This window comes from Simochromis diagramma, unplaced genomic scaffold, assembly GCF_900408965.1.
Source record: "Simochromis diagramma unplaced genomic scaffold, fSimDia1.1 OVJJ01000669.1, whole genome shotgun sequence".
Taxonomy (NCBI): domain Eukaryota; kingdom Metazoa; phylum Chordata; class Actinopteri; order Cichliformes; family Cichlidae; genus Simochromis; species Simochromis diagramma.
The window spans coordinates 582,077-607,503 of NW_024387458.1; the positions used below are offsets into that span (position 1 = coordinate 582,077).

The 25,427-nt window shown below is 46.0% G+C and overlaps 1 protein-coding gene across 2 annotated transcripts in view; it reads left to right on the forward strand.

Annotated features, from left to right (window-relative positions):
- Positions 1–25,427, forward strand: part of prkg1b (protein kinase cGMP-dependent 1b) — a 66,661-nt gene that overhangs the window by 30,610 nt on the left and 10,624 nt on the right. The window contains exons 3-9 of one of the 2 annotated variants that reach the window (XM_040014064.1): positions 6,618–6,731; positions 12,258–12,363; positions 13,195–13,258; positions 13,342–13,419; positions 13,507–13,601; positions 15,556–15,621; positions 20,506–20,580. In XM_040014064.1, the coding sequence (XP_039869998.1) occupies positions 6,618–6,731; positions 12,258–12,363; positions 13,195–13,258; positions 13,342–13,419; positions 13,507–13,601; positions 15,556–15,621; positions 20,506–20,580 (598 nt within the window). Of the gene's footprint in view, positions 1–6,617; positions 6,732–12,257; positions 12,364–13,194; positions 13,259–13,341; positions 13,420–13,506; positions 13,602–14,903; positions 15,428–15,555; positions 15,622–20,505; positions 20,581–25,427 lie in introns of those variants that run through there. The other variant, XM_040014065.1, reaches the window with a different exon arrangement.

The window sequence follows — 25,427 nt, forward strand, 5'->3', positions numbered from 1 at the left end:
AATCACGATGGAAGGTGGTCCAGACATTCACGGTCTCCTCCGGATGATTCTTCTGACTCTGATTAACGTCTGAGCTCCACAAGGAGGCGCTGTCCTCTGTGAGGCTGAGGTGGAGATTCTTTACATGGTTTCTTGTCCTGGTAGGAGAGATTGGCTGTATCCCAATTCAGGGTCTGCAGCCTTAAAGGCCACATTTCAAGGCCGAATACGTCACAGCGGCGCGCCGAAGGCTGTCCCAATTCAAAGGCTGCTCGAAATGCGGCCCTGAAATGCGTCCTTCATTTCCCTGAATTTTAAGGCTGTGGCAGTGTAGACTTCGTGGTCCCATATATCCCACAATTCATAGCGCGGCAGTCGGTGTGGAGAATTCTGCCGCAGACGGCAGAAGCGGAGCGGCTGAAGAGTAAACTGTGAAAAGTAAGTACTGAATATTATGTCACTTATTTATGTGCAAATGTTTAATAACGAAGAACATTAAAACATTACTGTTGGCCACATGTCGGCAAAGTTATGTGACATTAGTGACGTTTGTACTAACTTGGTTTTAAAGCCTTTACTTTAAAATATACGCCGTTCAATAGCTGAGCTTAATCTCACAGAGAATGATCAAAGCTCATGTAGAAACAAACAAACAAATGAACAAAAGATTTTCTCCTTCATTTCTGTCAAACAAAGCTGTATGACACGTTTCCAGCTGTTAGTATCATGGTTGCTAGGCAACCTGGGCACCGCAACGGAGGCTAGACCGTCCCATTTCACAAGCCTCGCACTTCCGCCCTTAGCGGTCTTTGAGTACACGGCCCTTGAGGATCGTTGAGGCTGCGTACTTTAAGGCTGCAGACCCTGAATTGGGATACAGCCATTGTACAAGTTAGAGTTAACGTGTTTGTCTTCTTTCTCTGTCTATCAAAACGTAATATCAAACTGACATTTTTGGCTAAAGGTTTTCAAATGATCATTTCTAGACAAAACAGCATCTGTGAGAGCTTTCAGTCAGGTTTTAGGCCCTTCAACAGTTCTGAGTCGGTGCTTTTGAAACTGATGATTCTGTCTTAGTTCTGCTGGACTCACTGTGCTAATGAAACACCAGCAGGAGTCGAGGGTTTAAGATCTAAATCTTATGTTAAGCTCAGAACTGCAGTTCCACAGAGGTCTGTCACAGAGTCTGTTCTTCTTTCCTTCTACATGAACCCTACAGGCCAAATGATCCATCAAGCATCTCTAGATGACTGACAACTGTGATACCTGGTTATAAAAAAACTGCATGTCCTTCAGGTTCTTACAGTTTTAACTAAGGTTCACACTTTGGGATAATCTTTGACACAAACCTGAAATTTGCCAAACAAATGAATGTTTTGGTCCAGACGAGTTCTTTTCAAGTCCTTTCTAAAACAACCAGATCTGGAAAGGTGCAGAGTTATCAGCGGCTCTATGTGCACTGCAGACTTCAGTATACAGTTCATTTAAACCCCTAAATGGTTTACACCTGTAGATTTGTTGTACACTCTTGTGCTGTGTCTTTAAGTGTAAGTCTTGGATGGAGGACGGGTTCCTGTCGTGTCATTTTATCCTGCGGGAATCTTCAGTAAACATCTTGGATTCATTGATTTATTTAGCTGTAAAGCACATTGGTTTAAACCCACTGTATGAAGCAATAACTTACTAAGTATAATCAATGACATAACAACAATTCAAACAAAACAACACAAATTTAGATTTGTGTTTAGATTCTGATATTTTTCATAAATGAAACTGTGTAGAAGAAGTAAAAGAATTAAAAGCAGGTTGGTGTGTTTCAGCGCTGTTCATGAGTAAACTGTAAGGATTATAGCACAAACCTTTAGAGATTATCATACAGTATCCGTCTGCCTTGTAATTAGCCAAGCCTACACTCTGAACCATCAGTGTAAAAAAGAAACAGTGCTTAAAGTAAAGAAGTGTGAAAATATTTATATTTATATTTATATTTATATTTATGAAAACCCCAAACTTTTATTTGATGTACATAATGTTTCAGAAGATGTTTCAGGCAGATGGTGATGAAGTACAAACTGAGCTGTGCTGGTTTGTTGATCTGGTTGTTTAAAGCAGAGCCCCTCACTGCTGCTCGGTGTGGCTCATAAGTAAATCTCTGCATTCAAACAACAGTGTCGTCTGCATAAAAGTGCACATTTGCATCAGCTACATAATGTGAATATTAATAAAGTATCTAATTTTTTGACCCCACCTGTGAAAGCTCGTGTTACTTCACACAGTGCCGTTAAACCTGCTGTGTGTGCAGTTCTTCCTGGTATTTGCTGTATTTTGTCTCCTGGTCTCGTGTGAGTCTTCTCTGAACTGTGCTGTGTGAGACTCACAAACCTGCCAGTCCTTTTCATCACTTTTAAAAAGCTCTCTCTCTCTTTGTCTCTGCGGTAGTCGCTCACCCACGCACTTCTTTCTGTTGTTCTGTCACTCTCTGTCCACCAACATGGTAAAAACATTTTTCTCTGCCCCGACCTGTGATTCCTCCTCTAATGAGCACACCGTGGGCTCACGTCTCTGCTGTTTGATGCTCTGGAGCTCTGAGACTCCCTGAAAGCAGCAGCGGCATGTTTATGTGCTTAACACTGCATAACAGTTGATTTTTGTTCATGAACATTGTCCACACTATATGAATTTCTTGAATAATTATTCAGTATAAGCTATAATGAATCTTAGTTAATCATTTTTCTCTACAAAGTATATTTGATGGCATAATTAAAATAGAATGATTAACTGTCTTCAGCACCACGGACAGAGACATGGTTCACGTTTCATCCAAACTGATGGACGAATGAAAGACGTGACGGCAGTGTGTGTGTGTGTGTGTGTGTGTGTGTGTGTGTGTGTGTGAGAGAGAGAGATTAGCCTAATGATCATTATAATTTGCAATTACAGCCTCAGTTCCTGTGTGTGTGTTTATCTCACCATTCAACATAATAATCACCACCATCTGGTGTGTGGGTGTGTGTGTGTGTGTGTGTGTGAGTGTGTGTGTGTGTGTGTGTGTGTGTGTGTGTGTGTGAGTGTGTGTGTCTTTCTGTCTTTCTGTCCCTGTGTGGACACATATCATTCCAAGCTGTTATGGGGACATCTGTGCGTTGCAGGGACATTAAGGCGGTCCTCACAACTTTAAGTAAACAATTAATCTGCTGTTTAACATGCTGAAGGTTCTCAGTGACATGTCGCCCTCTGAGCTGATGTGTAGTGATGATTTTACAGTCACGAACTGATGCTCAGTGATAATCATCAAAGATCTGCGACTGTAGCCTCCTGATTTAATAAAATCCTCTAAAATCCACCTGCGGTCAGAATGGTGGGGGATCAAAGATGACTAAAATCCCTCTAAAATCAGACAGCAGTGTAATTTCTAGCATCAACACTGAAGCTTTAATCTGAAAACTCTTTTTATTGGTGCAACCTGAGCAAACAGCACCATAACTCATCTGAAAGGCAGATTTCCTGAAGACGTTTCACTTCTCATCTGAAAGTTCGTTCACTTCTAAAAGCGGGTGGAGGCATAGTGGCTGTTAGTCATTAGCATCGCACGACTCACATCACATGTCATGAGGACAAAAACCTCACACAGCAAAATGACTTCATCAGCTAATGTTACATCCTCACATTCTCAGATTCATGCGTGTAGCTAACTTACAGCTAGCTTAGCATTATTGCTAATAACTCACAGATGACTTCAGCAGCTAATCGATGACGCTAACCTTTGTTTAATGTCACGCAGTATTGGTTTTGGCCACGATCAGCTTGTCAGTCACCTGTGAAGCTCAGCTGGTGTCAGAGGTGCTGTTTATATCAGTAAGAGGAAACTGAAGTTCAGTTCTCCTAAATCAGTAAAAGAATATTCGTGTTTTTATTAAATATGTTGGCGGAGGTTTGCTCCGAGCTGCTCAGAAACAGAGTCGCTGAATCTCCAGATAATCCGCTCAAAATGAACCAGCCCTTCATGAAAGCCCTCTGAGTCTCTGAGCTCACTTCATACTCACATGTTGCATCCCTGAAGAGACGGGAGACTCTTCATCATACATGATGATGACACGAGTTTGTGTTGTTGACACTGATCACTCTGACATTTACAGTTCCCATTAATCTGTCTTCATCTATATTGATTTAAAATGTCAGTGTTTAAATGCCAAACAGTGTCTGACATCAGAAGTCACTCAGACGGAGAACCGTCGGCTCTCTGAGCTTCGCTGGGACTTCCAGCTCTCTGTTACTGTGCTTCCCTCAGAGGGGCTGTAATGTTACCAGCAGTGCTGGGTGCAACGCATTACTGTAACCACATTACATTTTTCAGTAACGTGATATAGTTACAATTATGTAGTTACTTGCATTATAAAAGTTCTTTGGTTATCTGCACGCTGGGTCGATAGACACAGAAATTCTTTTCTTCCTGCTACAGTCAGCTGATTTCAGTTCATGTGCATGAAGAATGAAGAGTGTTACAGCTTTAGAAGGGTGGACATTAGCGTTGTTTGTATTGTGCAGACGGAGAAGAGCGAGATAGTAAAGTGCAAACAGCCTCAGAACAGAAAAAGCTGCTTTATACTGCTAACATCTGCACAGACAGCTTGCTAACGCTAAGCTAGCCAAGCAGACTCCAGCCCAGCAGCCAGAGCCTGAGCCTACACAGCCTGTGGTGATGATGATGATGATGATGATGGTGCGCCTGTTTCTACCTGTTCAGGTTTCTACAGTAAAATCACCATGGCAACCGCTCTGAAGTCAAAGAAAAAACAAAGAGAAGTACAAATGAAGTTAGTCAAAAACACCGACGTTCGGTAAAAGCGAAGTGCAAATTGCATAATAAGTAATATGTATGTACTGTGACAGTATTTGACTGAAATGCAGAATCCGTGCGTATCAGCAGCTGACTGTCATGTGTCTGCGAGACGCAGCGGCGTGAACAGACGTCTCCTCTGTCCCACACTCGGGTTGGTCTCATGTTCAAATGTCAGCACTGCAGGGCAAACTTTGTTTTCAACTCTGGCTTTGATTTAACGGCTGTGATGGAAACAGAGAGGGCAGCCATTATGAGTAAGCACATGACCCCGTGTAACGTGTTAAACCCGCCATGGAGTCACAAGCTGTGCAGATGACAGAAGCTTCCACAAAGACCGAGGAACGAATTCTGAGCATGTAAACACTGCAAAGCGTCTCTGTCTTCAGTTATTATTGTTGCTGTAGCAGACGGAGGGACACAAACTGACGTGGAAGCCTCACAAACTGTTCTGGCCTCTGCAGATAATTTCACCTTCATGACAGCTGTACGAGGGGAGAATGTTTGTATATGTCACCTGTATGCATCATTATGGGCGTGGCCTCCTTGTCTGACAGGTGGCTGTAAGGCAAGGCGAGTTTATTTATATAGCACAATTCAACAGCAAGGTGATTCAAAGTGCTTTACAGAGACATTAAAGAACAGAAACAAATAAAAAGCACAATTTAAATTTTAACCTTAAAAGTAAAACAGGCGGATTTGGTGCTTTGTTCAAATGCAGCTGAGAACAGGTGAGTCTTCAACCTGGATTTAAATAAACTGAGTGTTTCAGCTGATCTGAGGCTTTCTGGGAGTTTGTTGCAGATATAAGGAGCATAAAAGCTGAATGCAGCTTCTCCAGCTGCTTGCTGTTTGCTAACATGACATCATGTGACCAATAACATGGCTGCTGTGAGGTCAAACAGACCAAGAAGAAGAAATTCAGGGTTTTGTTTGGATGTTACTGAGCACTGATTCATACTCCATCTTTGTGTGTGTCTGTGTGTGTGTGTGTCCACTCATATTCTGTTTCCAGTGTGTCACTGCAGCTAAACAAAGCACTTTTTCTATTTTACACAACTAAAAACACACACACTGACCCGTGGATGATCCCAGACCATTGTGTGTTTCTGTTCTTCAGCTGAATCCCGATTGGCTGAAGTTTTCAGGTGGCAGTCAGTGTGCGTGATGGATGAGCGGCAGAGGAGGAGACGAGACCACGTCTCAGTGTCTTCAGATGCCCTGGAGTCGTTTGAGTTTGGATTCAGATCTGTTAGAAGCAGAAACACGAGTCGTTCTGATGCTGAGGAGTCCCTCACTTACAGAGCTCTTCCAACATTTCATGTTTTGTTCTGTGGCGAGGAGCCGAGGCAGAGGTGGTTAAAAATCGATCTAGGAGGAACCCAGATATTCAGTCACGCTGAACTGTTTACGCGAGGTTTTGGTTGGTGGTTAAAATCCCTGCATGGGGTGGAGCTGACCGGGAGACGGCTCCTATAATTCAGGGGGTGTGTCCATCAAAGCCTTGCGTTTGAGTCCTTCGCCGTCCTTTCATGATTACTCAGATGTCGTCTGATGACATCATAATACTACAGGGCCCTAACAGCTGAGCAGCAGCTGTGTGAGTCTGCAGAGTCAGGCAGGTTAGAACACAGCCTATTAAAGAGCCTACATTTCCCACAGTGCACCTGTCCTTCACGAGGCTGTTTCTGTATCAGCCAAAACTCTGAGTCAGAAAACAAGAAACACAAGCTGAGACTGACGGTCTTTGTTCTCTCTCTCTCTCTCTCTGTCCTGCTGTGTGTGACTGTCTCTCGCCCAGAGGGGAAGGTGGAGGTGACGAAGGAGGGGATGAAGCTGTGCACGATGGGACCGGGCAAAGTGTTCGGAGAGCTCGCCATCCTCTACAACTGCACCAGGACGGCGACGGTGCAGAGTGAGTACTGACAGCCTGATGTTGGTCTTCATACCTGACCTCAGGTCAGTTCAGTGCAAAGACACAGAGCAGGTGAACTCTGACCTCTGACCTGTACACCCAGATGAATCAAATATTAGCCATGGTCTAGTTTTCATTAGTCAGAATGATGTCATATCTGATGGGAGCTGGATCCGTCTGTTTCATGTTGGTGGCCTCCTCACATCATCCACAGGAAAACACTTTCACCACACACACTGATCAACAACCATCACATCAGAAACTTTTCATATTTCATGTCTCAACTTAAAACAAGAGGAAATTAATTCATTCACACATCTAACACATGCACTCTCATGAACATGGATACTTTGGCATGCGGACTGGAGCAGCCGGGACTCGAACCACTAACCTTCCAGTATCCTTGAAGCTGAGTGCTGACGAGAGCGAGGCCGTCAGCTGCTGACAGATTCCTCTGGGTTTCTTTGGGACCTCTCAGACTCCCTCGCTCTCGGGGGATCTTTGTTTCTTACCTCTCCGTGTTCGCTAACAGTGCTCTGAATGTCTCTCGGTTGTACTCGGTCTGTGTGGCTGTGGAGCAGCTTCAAATAAAAACAGGGCACGCTCTCACACCCAGCTGATGGATCAAAGATGTTTGCTTTGTGTTTTCGACTTTTGTAAAAACCTGTGGTGTTCGTGCAAAGACTCTGAAACGGTCGCTGCTGCTGGGAACTTTTCGCTGTCAGACACCACTCGGACCATCACCTGTGGAGACCACGGGGGCTGTTTGGACCTGACAGCTGGAGCTAACTCTGTTACGCAGATGGTTGTAAACCTGCTGATGCACAGAGACGCTGGCTGTGCGTGTTGGCTTTCCAAACTTTATCCGAGCACTTTTGATCTTCAGAGTTTCTGGAATCGTTTTCTTTTAAGATTTCCAAGCGAACCCTTGAGGATTTCTTCCTCATGTAGGAAGCACTGAACTTCCTTTTAGCAGTATTTGATGTCAGTTTGGTTTACCTTCTCGCTGAAGCGTCTTCATTAGAGCCGACTGTTTTGCGTTGTGTAATAAAGTGCTGTGAATAATTGAAGCACAGCTGCAGAGCGTGCTGACGTGTGGTGTAAAAGCAGAGGATTAAAGCAGATAAACTGCAGCTGCAGCTCCGTGTGAGCATGAAGATAACGAGCAGAAAGCTTCTGCAAACGGAAATGAATCCCCTCGAACCCAACACTGTTGCCAAGAGACACGGATGCCAAAACGTAGCTCACTGCCTGACCGGATGGTGTTGCCTGGCAACTGCTGCTCAGCAAGCGGTCTACCAGGAAAGCCCGACAAAAAGTTGGAGGTCCACACACACGCACACACACTCACACACACACACACACACGCACACACACACACACACACACACACACACACACGCACACACACACACTCACGCTGCTGTCAGAGTTGCGGTTGATGTTCAGACTTCCTCTCCCTGCAGACAGCACACGCTGAACGCTCCACAGAGTTTTTACAGCACGACAAACTTCCAGCTGTTGTCTGGAGCCGACGGTGTGACGGATCCAGATGTTTGCTGTGGTGGACACGTGGACTACAGCAGGTTCAGTGGGTGTATGCAGGGGGTGGGGCTAAAGGAAACGATAGTTTGTTAAAAATGTCATCAGTTCATTCTTACGTTGTCTGTGTCTCTGTGAAAACATTTTAGTGCGTAAACATTAAAACTGCTGAGACTGCAGTTTGTTGGAATCAGTCTTTGATTTTGGATATTTCAGGATTGTTTTGGAAGAGTGAGGATTGAGTATCCACAGGTCCAGGATGGATCGAAGCAGCATCCAGGCCTGATCCTGATCTGAATCCCTGATCCGGATCTGTTTTGGACCTGCTGGAGTTTCAGTTCTGAGTCGACTAAATGAGAGGGGGTTAGGTGATTTTCAGACTCTGATCCAGATGTGTGAACACATGTGAACATGAAATCAGATTACAGTCAGACTGCAGCTGCTTTTAAAAACTCACTTTAATCACATTTGCTTCAGTTTTAAAGTCTCGCCTCCTCTCAGATACTCACCTGTGACAGGTGAGCTTTGGTCATGTGATTAGTGTATTAGACACGTCAGTTTGATTTCACAGTGATTCTACAGTATCAACGGAGCAGACAGAAAGTCACTCTTACAACACCAGTGATAACACGTCAGTGGTGGACTGGCTGCCTCTTTCCTTACACTGAAACTGAACTGTAAACAGCGTGTTTGGAGAAGCCTCTGCAGAGGAATTCACTCTGACAGCAACGTCATTGCTGAGGAAATAAATGGAGGCAGGTTAAGTCCGCAGAGTACGTTTCCACGGTAACTGATTCAGAGTTGAAGTTAACGCTGCTCCTGGGACAGCAAACCTGAGCTTCCCTCAGCTCAGGGTCAACAAACTCAGAGTTGTAGTTGAGCCTGCTTCCTGTTATCGGACTCAGGTGGGTCAGAAACGTAAAGTCAATCATTCAGGTGTCAAGAGAGCAGGCCCCTGGAATCACACCACCCTGGAATCACACAGGCCCCTGGAATCACACCACCCTGGAATCACACAGGCCCCTGGAATCACACCGCCCTGGAATCACATGGGCCCCTGGAATCACACCACCCTGGAATCACACAGGCCCCTGGAATCACACCACCCTGGAATCACACAGGCCCCTGGAATCACACCGCCCTGGAATCACACGGGCCCCTGGAATCACACCACCCTGGAATCACACAGGCCCCTGGAATCACACCACCCTGGAATCACACCGCCCTGGAATCACACGGGCCCCTGGAATCACACCACCCTGGAATCACACCGCCCTGGAATCACACGGGCCCCTGGAATCACACCACCCTGGAATCACACCGCCCTGGAATCACACCACCCTGGAATCACACCACCCTGGAATCACACAGGCCCCTGGAATCACACCGCCCTGGAATCACACCACCCTGGAATCACACCACCCTGGAATCACACAGGCCCCTGGAATCACACCGCCCTGGAATCACACAGAGACTCCGGCCCTTTGAGAACAAACAGCCTGAGAGTGTTTCTGTAGCTGTTTGTGGTTCTGACCTGACTGAAGGTGCTTCTGAATATGAATAACTCTGACCTTTGACCTTTACAGCACACGCACTGTAGAGATTCTGATGTTCACTCTGGTTAGTTATAAATAGATGTTAATAACGGTCCGTCCACCCCCCTGAATCACACTCGCACTGTAAACTCTGCTCAGACCGTCGTATCTGCTGCTCTGAGGGTCTCCCGTTGTTTCCGTGGTTACAGAAACACTTGGTATCTCCATAGCAACAGGCAGCAGGTCATAAAGCAGTGGAAAAAGTAATAAAGAGTAATGGCCAAACAGCAACTGAGACACCACCACAGAGAAGGTAATGTGGTGTAATGCACCAGGTCAGAGTCATCATCAGTCTGAGTTACAGGTTCTGCAGCTGAAACATGAAGTCAGCGCTGAAGCAACACAACCTGCAGTTCCTCCGACATCCAGCAGGGGCAGCAGTGAGTCAGTGGAGTCCCATGTTAAAATAAACATGTTTACAGCCTGATGCACAAAATGTTTGGTCTCTATGGATCATTTAATCCTTTATAACACCTGTTTTTTTAACTCAGCTGTCTGCTTTTTAGGGGGCGTGACCTCTTTGATTGACAGGTGATCCAGGTGGCTGTAGCAGCTAGCTGTCTGCTGGGCTGCACTGGACCTCTGGACCGTGTTTGTGCTGCTGGAGCCTTTTGGAGCATTTTTAATGACATCATGTGACCAATAATATGGCTGCTGTGAGGTCACTGTGGTAACAGAGCGTCCAGGAGCCACAAAGCTAAAGCTTCTTAATTCCAGAAACCATGTAAACGATTAGACTATTAATTACAAACTTACAGAAACAAAGATTGTATGTTTACTATTTAAATATATAATTTATTTGTTAGTCTCAGAAAGATAGTATTTAAAGGTGGAAAGCAGAGTGGAGTAGTGTGGGAGTAGGAGTGAGACTTTTCTGTATACAGAAAATCCATCCATGTGTGCTCGTGTTTCCTCACACCTCCGCTCATTAAACTGAAGGAAGTTTGAGCAAGTCTCTGCATCGCCACGGTAACTGCCAGCAACTTCAGGTGGATGACTTGTACCCATGGCAACCGCCTCAGTCTCAGCATCAGTGCTGGAGTTTATGGGATGGCTAACAGATTACATGTTGAAAGTGTCCAGATCCACACTGACAGCGTGAGCTCCCACGACCCCTAAAGTAACCTGAACCTGAACACTCATACCGACCCACCACCATGTACCAAATGCACCAAATACACCAGATCAGGTGGGTGAGCTGTGTGCAGAGGTAGTAAAACCTGGCAGCTCCTGGTCCTCGCTCAGACACTGATCACAGCCAGCGGGTTCCTCTCTTTCTGAAGTTTGATTTAATTCTGATATCAGAGTATCGCTTACTGCCTCGTTTCTGTCCTCCTCTCATTGGCTCAACATTACGACTGTCTGGGGAATCAAACCTGCGTCATCTTGATGTCAGCACGCAGATCTGAGACTCCAGAGAAAAAGGACCCAGTCCTACACAGTGATTGGTCCGTTTGAAATGACTGTGCTCTCTCTGGTATTGTCCTCTGCTCTCTGTAACTCAGAGTAAACCTTTATAATGAGCATAAGTCAATCTGATCCAGCAGTCCCTGAAAAATAAACGGCATCACATTTATGAGCTGTTTGTCGTCTTACTATCAGCACCGAGCATCTCTGGCACAAACACTTCCTTCAGGCTGCATTAGATCTATTAGATATTCAGTATTAATGGATCGAATCACGACTAATTGGAGTCGAGGACGTGAGATGCACTCTGAAACGCTCTGCTGGTAACGAGCAGACAAACTGTGTTTAATGAGCTCAAAGACTTCCTGTTAAAACATGAGTCAGAGATGTGACTTTTAAAGAGCTGAAATCTGTTAACCAAATGAAGCGCGCCGCTGTTAACGAGCACGCCGCTGTTAACAAGCACGCCGCTGCTAACAAGCACGCTGCTATAAATGAGCGTGCTCCCGTTAACAAGCATGGCGCTGTAAATGAGCGTGCACAGCGCTGGTAATGCACACGCCGCTGTTAACAAGCACACCACTGCTAATGTGGGCTTCACTGTAGATGAGCGCGCCGCTGTTAACGTGTATGGCACTGTTAATGCGCACGCTGCTGTTAATGCGCACGCTGCTGTTAACAAGCTGGACTTTAAGCAGCTGTAATGGTTCATGTTACTAAGCAACAACTTTGCCTCAGGGATTTCTGGATGAAAATTCTTATGAAGAAATTTCTGTGCAGACTGTTTGACACAAAACTTTCATCACATGTGTGTGTCATTTTCAGACCACACACACCATCACTGGCTGTACACACTGGAGTGTGTGTTTCCACAGCAGCCACAGATCCTTCCCTCTGCATCCTTTCAGGATGTTTCCTTTAACTGAGTCAAAGTGACGCGGAGCTGTCGATGCGCTCATGATGCTAAATGTGTGTTTTGTAGCTCTGACCCATGTGAAGCTGTGGGCCATCGACCGGCAGTGCTTCCAGACCATCATGATGAGAACCGGACTCATCAAACACGCCGAGTACATGGACTTCCTGAAGAGGTGAGAAACTGCCATTAAAAGTCGATGACAGAGTCAACAATGCCAGAGTTTAGGAAAAGCTTTACAAGTAAACCCAGAAACCTTCTCAGGCTTATAAAGCTTATTTCGTTTATTAATTATATTTATTATTTATTAGTCTGTTAGTCAGTGAAAGTAAAGCACATGTAGGTAATTCTTCAACACAGCTGTCCACAGATGTGTCTTAAGGAAGGACACCAACCAAGAGTCCAGTTTCCTGTGAGAAATACATTCATTCATTATAAATGAGAACATTTCAAAACTAAAATGGAATAAATATGTTGATGTATTTACCAGAACAATTCAGGTTGTAATAATATTCACATTATGAATAATATAAATGTGATAATATAAATATATACTATAACATCAGTGAGAAATAGAAAGAGTCTCATAACGTGATCGTATTCTCGTCTTCGCTGTCGTCGGCTCTTCTGTTTTACAGACTTTAAGTATTTTTGTAGTGGTTTGTTTGAATCAGCTGAGCGATCAGAAGCTGCCCAGCTGCCCCGGGAAGATTACAAGTTTGTGCTGCTTCACAAATACGCAGCTTCACACCCGTGAACACTGAACGCCGACCTGAAGTTACCGTTCAATGCTCACCGTCACAAGTACAAATATATCATTGCATTTGTATATGTCACAAATACTCACCGTCCCTCCACAGTGGTTACTCAGAGTTGCATTATTGGTCCTCTGGTCAGACAAACAGACTCCGTGATGAGGAACGTGGCTCCATTCATCTCGTATTTATTATCTTTTCACAACAAACTCCAACTTTTGAGTTTGAATCATTCCTGTCTGTGTCTGCAGCGTTCCCACCTTCCAGAGTCTTCCCGAGGAAACTCTCAGCAAACTGGCGGATGTCATGGAGGAGGTGAGTTTGTACCCGCCCCCTCGTCTTCTTCTGTGGGAGTGGCCCTGTAAATACTCCAATCAGACGCTGTCTTCTGGGTTTAGACTCATTATTCGGATGGAGAGTACATCATCAGACAGGGAGCCCGAGGAGACACCTTCTTCATCATCAGCAAAGGGAAGGTCAGTCCATCCTCCTCTTCGTCTTCCTCTCATTCGTTTCCTAGTGACTGATCTGCCCGCTCATCCTCATCCAATACATCCTCACAGGTGAATGTGACCCAGGGGGATTCAGCCACCCAGCAGCCTATACACCTCAGGGAGCTCGTCAAGGGAGACTGGTTTGGAGAGAGAGCACTACAGGGGTAAGGTCACGTGACCCAAATATGTTATTTTATTACGTTAGGCTGGTTTAAAATTCGCTCTGAAGAACAGAAGGTGCGGCTCAGTTCACTCTGACGGCCCTGAAAGACGTCAGCTCACACGGACAAAAGAAAATGTTTTTGACAGTTCATCAAACCTTCTGTTTGATGAGCAGCCAGTCAGAAAAGGGGGGAGGGGCTAAAACGTTTGGTTTTAGACTGAGGGTGACGTGAGATGGGAGGTGGGAAGGAGCAGAATCAGTGTCCAGATGGTGGCGCTGCAGGGAGGATGATGATGTCACCGACAAGTTTAGGATTCTGTGGGCTGCACCTTCACACACACACACACACACACACACACACACACACACACACACACACACACACACATCCTGTAGGTATACAGGTGAAAGGTCATTCAGGGTGGACATACTTCAGCTCCTCATAACGCCGTCTCTGAGTGAGTCTGACAGGAAATGAGGTCAACGGGAGCACTTTAATGGGACGCTTGTTTCCCATCTTTGTGAGGACCGGCTGCAGCATGTGGACGTCCTGTCCAAACAGATTTCATCTCAGCTAAAACACCTGGAGGAGAATCTGGCGTTGGCGGCTCAGAAGCTTCGAGGTGGAGCGAGATGAGGCGTGTCGGAGTCCGCACATGTGAAATCGGAACATGTGTGCGCTTTGCTAACCTCCTGCCATCATCGCAGCTGCTGCTAATTAGTTTGAAGTGTTTCTCTCTTTCCCCGCGGAGCGCCGTTCACACACCGGCCCATCTGCGAGTGTCTGTATCAGTGTGAGCGCCTCGGTCTCAGAGCTTTTCTGTAAAGAGCTGGAAGGAGGATGAGCTCACACTGACTCATTTATTCAGACAGCAGGAGGCTGAATCAAAGGCCACGCTGCAGCTTCACCGCAGGCCAAAGTCCACGTTCAACCTCGGAGGACTCACCTGCATCGCTCCGTCATGTGGACCAACCCAACACAGCGCAAGCGTCACCTTTTTAAAATCAAAAGAATTAAAGGTGCAAGCCTTCTCATCTGTTGGGTATTTGTGGCCCGAGGTCGTCGGTTTGATTCCCTTTGCGTTAAAGCGTCTTTGAGCTGCACGCTGAACCCTGAAAGACATAATTCAAAATTCCACAAGCAACAAATTTCATAAAAATTCAGAAAAAGACAGATGAGAGGTGGTGGAGCTGGATGGGTTTAAATACCAGGGGTCAAAGAAGTGCTGCAGGGTGGAGTGGGTGGAGACGAGTGTCAGAGGTCAGAGGGAGAGCAACATGAGTGAAAGGGAAGGTTTAAAGATGGAGGTGAGCTGAAGGTGTTCAGATGTTCAGTGAGCAGGAAAACAATGGTTTGGTTTCTCAGTTTGTTTTAACACGTGAACCAAACCTGAAGCTCAAGTGAAACATGAACAAGAACAGGTGTGTTTTCCTCCTTGACCTGAACCCTGTTAGGGAGCGGGCGGCCATTCCAGAACCAATCAGGAAGCACCAGCACCTCCCGGTCGACTGACCTCAGCGAGCAGCAGGACATGAAGCTGTCTGGCCTGATGGATGTTCAGGGGGAAGCCCCTCCAGCTGCTGAACGTGAGGGAAGGCTGTTAAAGTGTGAGCTGCAGTCAGGAGTCCAGCAGCAGTATGAAGCAGCCCGAGCCACGATAAAAGCTTCTTACTCGGTCTGTCAGGGTCTGCTCTGCATGACCGATCCATCCGTTTCCCCCTCGTTAGCCTCGAGCCTTGAGGTGTCACGCTCTCACGATTCCCACCGTCCGACAAACCTGGGAGCAGAGGGAGGTCTCCTCCATGACAGATGCCTCTAAAGGATCTGTGAGTCGAAATGAAAGCAGGAAAACAGCACTTCATTCATATTTCATTACACTGGTGCAGTCTCGGAGCCACTTTTACCTCAGCGTAACCTATGTGTGTGTGTGTGTGTGTGTGTGTGTGGTCCACAGGGAGGATGTCAGAACAGCCAACGTGGTTGCCACAGAGCCGGTCACCTGCCTGGTCATCGACAGAGAGTGAGTCGTTACATCTTGTTCACTCAAACTCACCTGTGCGTGCTGCGGTGGCGCTCGTGTGTCACCTGAGCAGGTGAACCTGTCGGCCGTGTTTCCTCCTTCACAGCGTCCTCACTTTGTGTTTAAACACACAGAGTGGAGCTCCTGCTGCCCCCTGCTGGGCCTCACAGCTAACTACACACACGGCGCAGCATATGAAGCTCTTTTCTTTTCTTTTCTTCCATAAAATGAGCTCAAAGAGAAAAAACAAACACAAAGTGCTGATTTTTAAATGAGCACACAGGTGTTAAACAGTCTGACTGCAGTTTGGGGGATTTTTATTCCCAGTGGTGGAGATGATTAACAGGAACTTACAGACAAAGAAGCCGGAGCCCCGTGTGGGACAAATGATTTCACACTTTCTTTCTGTCATGAAATTAGTACATGAAAGTAAACCCCCCCATAATTAAAGCTTTCAGTACTAAGGTGCTAAATGACTTAGCTCATTATTTGGCTGAGGTGGTTCACATGATAAATGAAAGTGATTGTTTACCTGCTAACGCTGGCTGTGTTTCCACACAAAGTGCAGATCGTACTGATGTCAGAGCAGTGAAAGCAGAGCTTAGCGACAGATTGGCTACACGCTAATCTTCCATCAGCCTCCCATCAAAGTCCAGAGGTTCATCAAAAATGCACATGTGCAAACACGATGCTTGACAAGCTTAGTGTTGTCCGATTAACAGGACACAGACACACCCACGATGACATGAACCCCACACGGAGTTCAGCGGCTCCATAAACAGGTGGAGTTCATTCTTTTTTCTTTTTTTCTTTTTTGTCTGTCCCGTTTGGATCTTTAGCATCAGAATTGTTGTCTGAAGGCCAAGAAAGGCCAAGAAAGGCCGAGCAGATTTACTTTACCAAGTACATTTGATTGACCTTTATTATAATTATGTATTTATTTTATTTTGTTTTCAGTTGTTACAAACGGGACAGACATGACTGGGAGACAGAATGAAAGAAAGAGAGGGGAGAAGAGACGGTGAGAAAGGGGGGAAGAAAAAAAAGAAACAAAACACCTGGATCACCTGTATGGAGATAAAAAAACAGAAGAGAAAACAAACAAGAGCAACATAATAAATACAGCACCATCACAATAAACTAGCTAACATAACAATAGATAACAGTAGATAACAATAGATACTAAATACTAAATTTTATTTTGCAGCACGCAAGATAGACAGCGCACAATGTGCTTTGAGGCAGCAGCCAAGGAAGGTGTAGTCCGCGTCTTTGAATACCTGTGTGCACACAGGTGTGGATCAGCATGCTTGTATTCCAAAGGTTTCTCCATGTAACGATCTGCTAGGGAGTGTGGGGAGCCACAGCCCCGTCCCCCAGGGTATGAAGCAGGTATGGAGGAGATCCAGGCCCCAGACAACCAGAGGCCCCAGAGTACAAGGACCCAAGAAGGACCACCAGGGGGGCAACTGTGCCACCCTCCTGGGAAGAGCTGAGGAGAGCCCCAAACGAGAGGTCACCCAGCAGCCACGGAGCAGAGGCCAGAGGCCTGAGGGTACCCCACCCCCCGGAAGGGGCCCAGCCGGGCCACAGGTGCCAATCGGCCACCAGGAGTGAGCCGGTACATACATGAGCGCCCAGCCCCAGTCGACAAGAACCACCAACACACCAACATCTGAGGGCATCAGCCACCGGCAGGGAGTGTGGTGAGGGGAGATCGGCCTCCGTACTTTGCCTGAGATGTTCCCAGAGAGGTGGAGTCTAAGACCCAACCTGACATATAGACACAGACGAACAGGCGCACGCGGACACAGACGTGCATTCCCACCCCATATACACAACCAAACACTCGGCACTCACCCAACGTGTAGACAGACACAAATAGACACTGCACAGACAGTCGCACTCCCCAAACATCCTCTATATCCCAGGTCCAGGTACCCCGCCCCCAGAGGGGCAAGCCGCACCTAGACCCAGGAGGTGTAACCCTTCTCTCTGGGGTGGAGGCAAGCGGACCGCCTCCTTATCTGCAGTAGCAGGGAGGCCCCGCATCCCAGTCTGACGGTTAACAGAACCGGGGTGAGTGAAGACCCCAAATCTCCCTCCGCCTGCTCATATGTAGTGTTTCTGCGTGCTGTTCTCAAGTGCATTTAAAACACAGGAGGGCGTGGTGCTTCCTGCCAGAGAGCAGCACGGCTCCTCCCGAAAACCCTCAGTGTCTATATGCATTTAAAATTGAGGGCTGGGCACCAGCGCCAGAGGTGGGCTGGAAGACACAGACCGTCCTCTGGACGCTGTATGACGTGCCCACCCCCAACGCCCTATATGTATGTGTTATGAGAGTATGAGTAATGTGGTCATCAAGGGAGGGGCAATTGGCCACCCGACCCCACCGCAGATAAAAAAAACTGCACCCACCCCATCATCCAATCTTCTCCCAGACTACACAAGACAATAGACACCTGGGTTGAGTTCATTCTCCACCTCTCCCCCACCTGCAGAGTGAGCTCCTGGAGAGAGGAGACCTCCTGCAAAGATGTAACAGCCTCCCCACCAGTTAGAGAGCCCTCCAGTTGGGCCAATGCACTAGAGGTCCCCCGCACCAGGGCTGAGCCCCATGCACCCACCCGCCCACCCACAACCCTGGCGACACAATAACCAGGACCCAAGGCCCCAAGGCCCAGCCAGAGGTGGAGTTAATTCTGCTTCCAGAGACAAGGACCAGCTGTGGCCACAAGATGGCAGTTATGTGAAAGATGGATGCAAACAGCCGTGACTGGTAGATTTCACAGACAGGCATTGCCTGGCTTCCCTTGACAGAACACCGCTTGACATCCATCAGTGTAAATCTGAAATATTTACCTGAGAGGAACACAAGGAAAGCAGCTGGAACTGAAGAGCACGTCAATTACAAGCCAACAGTCCCACCGGTGCCGTCTATAACCTGCTGTTATGGTTCGGAGGTTCAGTTACTTTTGGTTCTTTTCAGTTTTGTAGTTTTCGCCTCCCTTTCCCTGACCTTTCTCATCCCATATCTCTGCTTTAACCATTTCCTGTTTTATCAGAATAGAATAGAATAGAATAGAATAGAATAGAATAGCCTTTATTGTCACTGTACATGTACAACAGAACTGTTGAACAAACAGCTGAAATACATACAAACCAGATGAATGCATACAAAAACAATAGAAAACATTAGAGAACAAATTGGACATTAGACACATCAGCTGTGTTTCAGCTGCTGCTACTTCCTGTCTTTTTCTCTCTGTTGAGATTGTCTGTAACTCAGCGGTGTTCCTCCTCCTGTTGTCATTTCTCAAAGCGAACATCCTGCCGTTCGTTACTCGTGTCTTGGCTTCACCCACAAGAGATGCAAATGAAGGAGCTGAGGAAGAGGCAGAAGAAGAGAGGAGTGGAGGCAGCAGGTGGTGGACTAAATGAGATGTTCCCACCTCAGAGCCTCTTTTAAAAGGATGCAAATTAAATCTGAAGTTTGCAACAACTGCATGATTAACAGTTATGTTTGCTGTATGTATGACCTCAGGTGTGACAGAGCTCATGTTCTCTATTTATTTCCTCTTTTAATTAAAATAATAATGATTGCATTTATAAAGCGCTTTTCGAGAACCTCAAAGCGCTTTACAATGCCACTATTCATTCACACACTGGTGGAGGCAGCTACATTGTAGCCACAGCTGCCCTGGGGCGCACTGACAGAGGCGAGGCTGCCATATCGCGCCATCGGCCCCTCTGACCACCACCAGTAGGCAGTAGGTGAAGTGTCTTGCCCAAGGACACAACGACCGAAACTGTCCAAGCCGGGGCTCAAACCGGCAACCTTCCGATTACAAGACAAACTGCCAACTCTTTGAGCCACGATTGCCCTGAACTCACAGCGTGGACCAGTGTGATAGATATCAAAGCTTTTATTCCCACACAAGGACACAGTGAAGGGAAAGAGTCCTCCCTGTGCGGATCCTCAGGCTGCGGCCTCTTTCCTAACGTGAAGGTAAAGCACTCACACAGGATGTGAGTCTGTCCTGGAGACGTCCTTCACCATGGAGCACTGAGACTGATCTCAGGTCAGAGGACAGGGCGGTCCTCTGCCAGGTTCTCCTGCGTCGCAGTGGGCTTTAAGCGTGGGGGAAAGCCCCTCTTAGAAATGAGTCAGAATTTGTATTACGAGCTGTCGTAGACTTTCTCTGAAGCTGTGATCAGCTGACTTTTGTGGTTTTGACAAGCTGTTAGCTGAGCTGTGATGGCTGGTTTCCAGCACCTCCACGCTGTGAAGCTGCAGTAGGAAGGCAGTGAGTTTAAATGGATGCATCACTGCAGACCTCAGCACACTGCTGTGAACCAGCTCTGCGTGTTTGAGGTCTCTATGAAGTGTGTATCTTACAGTAAAAGCTCTTTGGGGCAACTTCTGTTGTGACTTGGTGACATTTGAACAACACTGGATTAAAGTCATCACACTGAATTGAACTGGTGCTTTGCGTTGGTCTCTGTGCTTCCTTTACACGTCGAGTTTATGGTCTTTTTCATTTAGTCCCCTCTGTTCTCTGCCTGCTGTCTGTCTTTTGTCCTGTTCAGTTTCAGGTCCTTCAGTTGTCTGTTCCCCACATCTTCTTTATACATCCTTAGTTTCACTTGAGTCTGTGTCACAGTGTTAGTGTGAGTCTGTGTGTGTGTGAGTCTGTGTGTGTGTTAGTAGCATATAAACAACCTCCTATATTTTACGTTTCTCGACGTGAGCGAGTCCACCAGTTTGCCCACATTTACCAGAGTCAGCCAGATAAACAGGAGCAAAAGCACGTGTGCATGAACATGGAAAAAAAATCTTGAATGGTGTGTTCTGATTGGCTGCTCTCTCCACCTCCCTCTCAGCTCATTCAAGCATCTGATTGGTGGCCTGGACGACGTCTCCAATAAAGGCTACGAGGACGCTGAACTCAAAGCCAAGTAGGTCTGCCACACCCACACAGCCCTCACCAGAATCCTACACACTCGAGTTTCACTTCATTGCATGTCAAAGTCATTCAGAGGAAATATTCAGCTTCTGTTTTTACATGTCAGACTTTTCTGAATCAGCTGGTGCTGAACGTGTCGTCAGCCTCCGTCTGTGCTTCTCCAACACGTCCACGTATGTTTGCAGCAGAAACCGGACACCGGGCTCATATAAGAGCAGATGCACAGGCCGAGCAGGTCACACTCCTCACCTCTTTTTCTCCTTAAATCTGCATAAATCGCTCGTTTGTGTGAACACTGACTCTGAGCTCTTTGGTTGAAGACGTCGAGCCGATGCGACGCTCACGACTGCTCACTCTTTACTGCCCACACCCTCAGTTCCTCCAATCAGAAACGAGCTACAGTAACCTACTCTGCACATGCTCAGTACGGCTCTCCATCTGCCTAAAGAGGGTTTGTTAAAGAATTTGAACATCTTTGTGTTCTTGGTTGAAAAGACGAATTAGCAAAGAAGCATCGTTTTACAGTAAAGGCTGCACAACGTCACCGAGGAGCAAATCTGCTTCACACACACACACACACACACAGACTCACACACACAGACTCACACACACACACACACACACACAGACTCACACACAGACTCACACACACACACACACACACACACACACACACACACACACACACACACACACACACACACAGACTCACACACAGACTCACACACACACACACACACACACACACACACAGACTCACACACACACACACACACACACACACACACACACAGACTCACAGACTCACACACACACACACAGACACACACACACAGACTCACACACACACACACACACACACACACACAGACTCACACACACACAGACTCACACACACACACAGACTCACACACACACACAGATTCACACACACACACACAGACTCACAAACTCACACACGCACAGACTCACACACATAGACTCAAACACACTCACACACACACAGACTCACACACACACACACACACACACACATAGACTCAAACACACACACACACACACACAGACTCACACACACACAGACTCACACACACTCACACACACACATAGACTCAAACACACACACACACACACACACACACACACACACACACACATAGACTCACACACACACACACACACATAGACTCAAACACACTCACACACACACACACACACACACACACATAGACTCACACACACACACACACACACACACACACACACACACACACACACACACACACACACACACACATAGACTCAAACACACACACACACACATAGACTCACACACACTCACACACACACATAGACTCAAACACACTCACACACACACACACACACACACACATAGACTCAAACACACACACACACACACACACACACACACACACACACACACACACACACAGACTCACACACACACACACACACACACACACACAGACTCACACACACACACACACACACACCCACACACACACACACACACACACACACACACACACACACACACATAGACTCAAACACACACAGACTCACACACACTCACACACACACATAGACTCAAACACACACACACACACACACACACACACACACAGGTGTGCTGCTGTCAGTCATGGCTGTTTACCATGACTGCTGTTACCATAGAAACACTGCGTACATTTCTCCGTTTTCTGTTTACAGTTTTTTACAGACGCTAGGACACATTTCTCAATACTTAGGTCACGTTTGCAAAACTCCTCACACAGTGAGCACAACAGAAGTCTATGTGGGCCAAACTGAGGACCAGTTATCATTGTTTTGGCACAAAATGCATTCAGTGACTACATCTCTCAAATTTCATGAATTATCTTCTCACTCAGACACAACAACTGCCAAAAATCTTTGTACGTACAGGACATTTTGCATGTGCTTACATACTGTTTTCAAAGCTGTTAAACTTATGGCCAAAACAATAACACAATGCAAAACTGAATAAGACAGCAAAATCCAACAGCAATATTTTATTGAAACATATTTTAAATCTAAAAATGCAGTTTAACCAGCCACAGCTGATTCTCATTGTAGATGAACATCTACACAGCTGTTACTCCTTCAATTTTTCAACTCCTTCAATTCTGGCAGCCAGAAGATTCTTTCCTAGGTGTGTTGCCCTAGATGACATAAGATGTGATGTGGATGAGAACCTGTGGCCAAATGGAGGAGACCGAGTAGATTAGCATTACTATTGTATGTGTATCAGTGGATGGTGTGTATACAAATTCTTGTATTTTGGGATTACTTAGTGCAAAAAATAAAAATACATAAACAAATATTAACGAATTCTGCATGATGTCTGATTCATTCCAGTAACATATATTGAAATTATAAACAGAGATGTGTCCTTGTTTTACACAAGAAAACACTGTGTAATGCTACATGTTGTTAGTGTTTTTTAGGTCATTGTTTTGTGGGTGACAAAGTGTGTTTGTCAGCTGTCAACCTTTGCTAGTGTTCTGGAAGAATGAGTTTATTTGAGACCTGAATGAAGTGTTTTGGTAGTTGTAGTGCATTTTGAATGTGAGATGAACTGCTTTGCCAAGCTGACGGTCAGTTAGGAGGATTGTGTGAAGTGTTTTGCAAAAGTGACCTAAGTATTGAGAAATGTGTCCTAGCGGCTGTAAAAAACTGTAAGTAAAACTTTGCTCACGTTTGCTGGATTTTATAAACTGTTGTTGTGCTTTGGCGTCGTTCAGCAGCAGTCAGAGGTTTGGACACATTTAATGTTCTGTCGTTATTTTCACGACTGTTCACGTTGCAGATTCTCACTGAAGGCATCAGAACTTTGAATCAACACATGTGGAATTATGAGCGAACAAAACATGTTTTATATCTTAGAGTCTTCAAAACAGCCGCGCTTACTGCTTTGCACACGCTACACGCATGATCGAACTGTGCGTGTAGAGACCAGCAGGTCACCTTTTCTGCGTCGCACAAAGACACAGCACGTGGAACCAAGGATCTCAAACTTGGACTCATCAGACCAAAGCACAGATTTCCACTGGACCAATCCATCTTTATTTATAAAGCACTTTAAAATAGCTAGCACAGGACCAAAGTGCTGTACAGTAAACAAGTTAAGCAATAATAGAATAAAACAAAACAGTAAAAAATAAAACACATAATACATAAAACAGACCTATATTTACACAAGATAAAACAGCATAGAATCAACTAAAACACCTAAAATAAAAACCAACAGGTCAGAGTGAAGAGGTGGGTTTCAAACCAGGCAGAGGAGAGGCCTGTCCGAGGGCAGGTCGTTCCACAGGAAAAGCACGATCTCCTCAAGGTTTACGCCCAGTCCTGGGTGCATGCAGGCGCAGCTGACCTGAGAGAGCAGGTGGGTGTGTGAGGCTGTAGCAGCTCAGAGAGATACAAGGTCGGCACCGTCTTTTGGATAAGGGCGTGAGACAGCACCTTGGGGAAACTTTCAGCTTCGCCAGGCTGCCACTCTGGCGGCACTTATGCCAGAGGTGTGGAGCTGGGACACGGCTCCAATATTGCCCGATCTTTGGCAAAAAGTCGGAGATCCAGTAGTTTGGTGATCATACACCAAGAGAGAGTTGACATTTATCACAACAGTCAATAAAATCAGCACAAACAAGCATAACACTGGCAGTGACAGACGGCACACACACCGGCGCCATCTTGGACGTCCAGTCCTTGTGTTTCTGGGTCCAAACTGCTGCTTGTTGCTTTCCCTTAGCAGCTGTTTGACCATAAAGGCCTGATTCATGTGTCTGCTACCGGAGCTCTGTGTGGCATCTCTCTGGGCTCTAATCTGAGCTGGTAACTTGTGATTTCTGAGGCTGGTGATGAAAGTATCCTCAGCAGCGGAGCGGACTCTTGGTCTTTCCTGGGCGTCCTCGTGTGAACCAGTTTCATCGTAGCGCTTGATGGTTTTTGCGACTGCACTTGGGGACACGTTCAGAGTTTTAATAATGTTCTGGACTGACCGAGCTTCAGTTCTTACAGTAATGATGGACTGTGGTTTCTCTTAGCTGATTGGTTCTCGCCATAATGTGTTGTCAAATATGGCTGCCAGCTGTGCACCAACCTGACTCTGCACATCACACCTGATGGCCCCAACGTCATTAAGAAGGCAAGAAACTCCACAGATGAACCCTGACAGGCTCACCTGTGAGGTGAAACATGTCAGGTGACGACATCATGGAGCTCACTGAGAGAAGGCCGAGGGTTTGCAGCGCTGTCAACAAAGCAAAGGGCGTCTACTTTGAGGAATCTAAACTATAAGACATATTTAGAATTATTTATTATTTTGTCTTTGCCATATAATTCCACATATCTTATGATTTATCTGATCATTTCAGTTTGTATGTGTAGAAAGTAGTAAAAATAAAGAAAAAACATTAAGTGAGAAGGTCTGTCCAAAACTTCTACTGCTAATGTCAATAAAACCTAATTTATTTTTTCAGTTGTACAAAAAACTGAAAATCATAGACCACAGAAATGTTTCCCTTCATGTGTGAATGCATCCATGAGTTAAAGATGATGTTAAGCTTCCTCTCAGTCTATGAGAGCAGCTTAGCATGAACCTCAGAGTAAAATAATCCTTCTTTATCTCATGCAGAGCAGCCTCTGTTTACGCCATCGTTTAATCACCAAACATTATATATTTTTATTTTACTTCTTATCAGAGAATAAAGGTGCTTCTTTCCATTACCAGACTAAATACAGCTAAGTATCGTATAAATTCATTGATACTGTAAATATTAATAGAGATCAAAT